A 5,282-nucleotide genomic window follows, 5' to 3' on the forward strand; every position below is an offset into this window, starting at 1 on the left:
TGTTCGCTCACCTCCCGATCTACTGAGCCGACCTGTGACAGTCTCATTGTCACAGGTCGGCTAGAACTATGAGGTGAGTGAAAAGCACCCACCTCATAGTTCTCCTTTAAGCTTTTTCAAAGGGATTTTCACTGAATGACCCCACCATGAAAATAGTTAAAATTGGTGAAAATTCCTTTATGTATGGTCCAAGTGACTGGAAATCTGGCTCTGACTTTCTTGTGGATTTTCTGTTGAATTAGACAACCTGAGTAAAGCTTACGAGTCACCAAGACCCCTGATAGCAGAGGACAGGACAGTCCTACAGGCACCCACAAAAGATGGAGGTCCCAGGACAGGGACCTGCTGTAACTGTTATCAAAAATGTAGGTGGGAAAAGGCGTACAACAGTTCTCATACTGCACAATCACTTTAAATGTATTCTAGCTTAAAGTTATGAGTACAACTTGAGACACTGTAGGAAAAAGAAGAAATAATTTGTATACCATTAGATAGTGGTGGACTTTATACCTTTCTCTGACTGTTCCTCACCTCTGGAACATCAGCCCTCTATTTAAAACCTTTACCTTTCTCTCACTGTCCCTTAGCTCTGGAACACTATAAATATATATCACACCTTATTCCATGCTTTTACCGTCTCCTTACCTGGAGGATGGGGGTCCCAGAGGATATCACTGTTATCAAACATTTAAAGGAAAATAAAACAATACTTAATCTACAAAACTATTTAAATGTGTTTTTATCTATATGCTATGATTACAACTTCAGACAAAAAAAACACATTTGTCGGCCTCCTGGTGTCGGATACCTGTGGATAATGGTGGACTCCTAGGATCCTGGCAATAGGAACTGACAGAGCTGACGCCATATCTCCAACTATCCCAACCATGGCAGAGGTCTTGTGGCAGTTGTATTGAGGAACAGGGTTCCCTACCCCTGACAGAAGGGACATAACCCCTCCTATGGCCCGGAGTTCTGACATACAAGACTCCAAAAGGCTGAAGCCAAGAGTGATGTTAGGCAGCAGGTCCGGGGAATTGTTAACTTCATCTACTGCGAACATGAGGCCCAGAACATCCCGATAGTAGCGAATGTGAAACCTACACAAGACACAAAGAGGAGACATGGGGTCACTTTGCTCTTATCTGGCACATCAGCAGTTATTTTTCTGTACTTGCAGTGTGTTGTAAGGGATAAAACATGAGGAAACGTGCTTGTATTCCAGAGATGTACGTAATATGTTTTTGGACAGTATGACTTGACATCATTTTTAAGATGAGAAGACTTTCACATAAGACTTAGCCGTTGCTCTAAGCTGTTCTCCTTGAGGATACTGTTGTCACTTACCCCTTGCAGGATAACGGCTTCGGTGCTTCTTGGAAGTTCACCAGTGGAAAATCATACCCAGAGTAGACCAAAAAGATTCCTCCAACCAGAACATCCCCTGGCTGGGTAAAGGTGTCCATCTTCCATCCCTGCAGCCTGCACCCTGGGAGTGTTTGTGCTGCTGAGAGAGGGAGGAGCAGCAGAAGGCAGAAGGCGGTTTTCATAGAAGCCGGTGCCTGGTCCTCATTATAATTATGGAGTGAGTTCCTTTAAGGGAGCATTGGACAAGAAGAAGGTCAAGGCTGATATTAATATTAAGCAGATTTTCTCTCTCATCAATACATTTATTTTTTTCATTTTGTGATGGACTGGAAAGAGTCCAGTAAGTAAGCGCAGTCCTTGGGTAAAACGCGTCAGTGGAGTCAGTTCCAGACAGGGTTTCATGTTTGTTTGTCTGGATCAATAAAGCTACTGCCAGTGATTTTTTTGAATTTGACAACAGAACAAGAAATCGGGGGAATGGGTGTCATCAAGATAGAGAGACACCAAGGGCAATTAAAACCTGATAGATGTTCCAACTCTTTCACACCCTGTCACCAGATGAGGGAGTCAAAGGACATCAAGCTCACTGGGACATAGAGAGCATTAAATACCTAACACATTTACACACACTTTAATCCTGTTCCAAAATGGCCGGTGTTCATCAGAGGATGACACTGTGCAGTAGAACAACGGCTGAATAGGGATAGACATGAGATCTTCCCTGGGGGGGGGCTGAACGGGGGGACCCAGACTTGTTCCTGAGGTCCATGCTATCTCCTGGCATCTCCAGCAGTCATAGAACTCATTTGGTTCTCCTTCCCATATAGTTGCAGACCCCTACCTGTGTCCACATGTGGCCTCCTGCAGGCTTGAGACCTAGTCAGCGTCTCCAACTTTGTACATCCCACCCCCAGGCTTCGCCTGAGAATATGGCAATCCCTGAGTATTTATGCACTTCCCCAGCATGCACCACTGGCCAAGAAACTCCTAATGAATCACTGGTGAGGCATAGACACTCCTGATGCTCCCCTATTGGCTGCCCCACTCTGTGGCAGGGTCACACCCCACTGCATGTAGGTGCAATCAATAGCAGAATACCTAGAAATGACCAGATGATGCCAGACTACAAATCAACCAGACTGATTACAGTTCCAGCAACACTAGATTTCAATAGCCGCTCCACTTAGGGTGGTAGAGGCTGCACATAGATGAACCCTAATATCAATGGTTTATCATTGAGACCTTTGGTGGGATTTATCCCCTTAGAATAATGATATCAGTCATAACAAATTACCATTTTCTTTTCCTTGACCTGTTTCCTTACTCTTATGCTTTTAGTCTTGTGTTTAGTTTTTTTGCTATATATGAGGCGAACGGGACCATCTCTTAGTGTTTTCCCTCAGGATTTACACATTTTCGCTTTTGAATACAATTAGAAAATGTGTGAATGTTGGGTAAAAGAATATTAATGGGCCCCAAAGTCTTGTCCTTGTGTTTTCATACATTCATTTCCAAACGTTCTTAGTTTTTTAAAATAATTTATAGTTATAATTCTAATATGGTATTTCTTTTGGCCTTACTGCCTTACTGCTGTGTTATACTTATTGAAGACAAGCACAGATGGCATGGAGAATATGGACACCGGCACTCCAATGGCAAATAGAATATGTCTATTTATTGACATACAAAAGAAGCATAACACACTTAGTGCAATGTTTCGGGGTCTCGTAAGAGGTACAGATGACAGACAACTTGTTGTAAGCTGAACATTTATATTTATTTTTTATTTATTTATTACTGGTATTTATATAGCGCCGACAATTTACGCAGCACTTTACATAGTTGAACATTCACATCAGTCCCTACCCTCAAGGGGCTTACAATCTAATGTCCCTATCTCACATGCATACATAGAGGGCCAACATAGAGAGGAGCAAATTAACCTACCAGCATGTCTTTGGAGTGTGGGAGGAAACCGGAGTACACGGAGGAAACCCACGCAAGCACAGGGAGAACATGCAAACTCCTTGCAGATAGTGACCTGGCCGGTATCCGGACTGAGGACCCCCAGTGCTGCAAGGCAGAAGCGCTAACCACTACACCACTGTGCTGCCCCATATAGATATACACTGAGTGGCCAGATTATTATGACCCCCCCATCAGTACTTCGTTGGGCCGCCTGGTGACTCCACGAGATGGTGAAAGGTGATGCGAGGAATCTGACACGGCACTGTTGCCCTTCTGTTGTCTTGTACCAGTCTTGCCCCTCCCCCGTTCTGCCCTAACATTGACTAGTCGCTGACGGCCACAATTCGCACGTTCACACCCAGATTTTCGGCTGACAGTCCGGTCTTTAAACACTTTAACAACAGCTGCTCTTGAACATTTAACGGATTCTGCTGTTTTGCTGATACTCGTTCCATGGCTCCGAGCGCCAACAATCATCCCACGTTCAAAGGCTGTTAAATCGCATTGATTCCCCGTATCTTCAGAAATCACTTCTACTGTCGTGGTAAACAAATAAATGTATAGAATACCTTTATTTGAGTGTTATCCCGGCTTTCCTGCCATGTACAATATTAATAAACACCAGGGATGTATCTGTATGTTTAACATAAGGGTAGAACATGAGGACACCATGCAGCGTTGTGGTCCTCCCTCTGAGCACCATATATTTAAATCGGAACTCCGGGCACACAGAAAAATAACGATTGAAGTTCATATATTGGATCTGTCCTACCACCCGAAGGTTTTGTATCTCTGTCCATCCATACCAGAGATTTACCCAGCCCTTGTAGAAAGCATAGGTAGCCTAGTGACCATGTGTTTGGACAAAGGTCTAGTGACTGAGGGGGTGGAGATGCCATGGAGGAACTTCAGCATGAATAAGGGAAGTTGGTCCTGTGCGGAAGTATGGTGATTACTCCCCTATGGACTGTGTAGCTGCAACATCTGGTATCTCACAGTCAGGAGCTACAGACAGAGACTGCCAGGTTGGCTTAAAGGCTGTTTATCTGTGAAGGTTGCAAGTAATTTTGTTCTATCATTATGGAGTCTGCAGCATCCTGGGTGTCCTGTGCCCTAACCCTCTCTCCAGAAGTCATTTAATAAAGTTTCAGCAAGATCAGCAGTGTGGAGGTCAGTTTATCAGTCGGAGGATCGGTAAGTGCTCTTGTGGGAGCAATGGAACGGTATATTGCAGTTCAGCAACATATTGAGGTCACCTTCAGTAAGTGCCCCCAGCTTGTGATTGGGCAGTGAAAGAGCAGCAATGGAATAATGAGGTCATTCCTCTTCTTTCAGCAGGTTCCTTGTCAAGTCCTGATTGGTCTCTAGTCTGCAACCCCCCCCTTCAGTCTGCTGTACTGGAGTTTACAAGAAGCTGATACCATATATCCATTTCATTATTTGTAATAGCGATAGAAATGCATTCACTGGGGTTTTTCATGATGCCGAGTTCAGATTCAGATATGTGAATGGACTTGCAATCCCGGCCAATCATTGCACTGCATTTTCCCCCCATTTAATTGACAATCTACATTCAGAGTTCAGCCGAGCTTGGATCGTGAACCTGAATCACCTGACTGTCCGCAGGTCTGGCCAACCCACGTACAGATATTCGGTTGCATCAAAAAGGTGCAAATGCAGATTCTTCCCATTTGGCCATCTCTGTTGTGCGTTGGATGCACTCACCTGTCTATGCCGGGTTGCTGAGCTGGAATTCAGTCCTCTTGTTATTGATGGTCCACCAATCATTGAGGGTGTTGAGCAGCATCAGGCTTTTCATATATTAGTAAGATACTAGACTATATTACTGTACTGTGATGAAGGCATTGTCCCATACTGACCTCTATATGTATGTTCCTATACATGAAGGTACATGTTTATATATGTACTTGGCAGGTGTGACCAGG

The 5,282-nt window shown here is 44.1% G+C and overlaps 1 protein-coding gene across 1 annotated transcript in view; it reads right to left on the reverse strand.

Moving 5' to 3' along the window:
* Nucleotides 1–1,475, reverse strand: part of LOC108792446 (extracellular calcium-sensing receptor-like) — a 10,283-nt gene extending 8,808 nt beyond the window's left edge. Inside the window, exons 1-2 of the mRNA XM_018563233.1 lie at nt 1,348–1,475; nt 809–1,100 (exon numbers count right to left, since the gene is read on the reverse strand). Coding sequence (XP_018418735.1) covers nt 809–1,100; nt 1,348–1,466 — 411 coding nt within the window. The 5' untranslated portion in view covers nt 1,467–1,475. The remainder of the gene's footprint in view (nt 1–808; nt 1,101–1,347) is intronic.
* Nucleotides 1,476–5,282: the final 3,807 nt, after the last annotated feature.

This window comes from Nanorana parkeri, unplaced genomic scaffold, assembly GCF_000935625.1.
Source record: "Nanorana parkeri isolate BGI_ZX_2015 unplaced genomic scaffold, ASM93562v1 scaffold644, whole genome shotgun sequence".
Classification (NCBI taxonomy): domain Eukaryota; kingdom Metazoa; phylum Chordata; class Amphibia; order Anura; family Dicroglossidae; genus Nanorana; species Nanorana parkeri.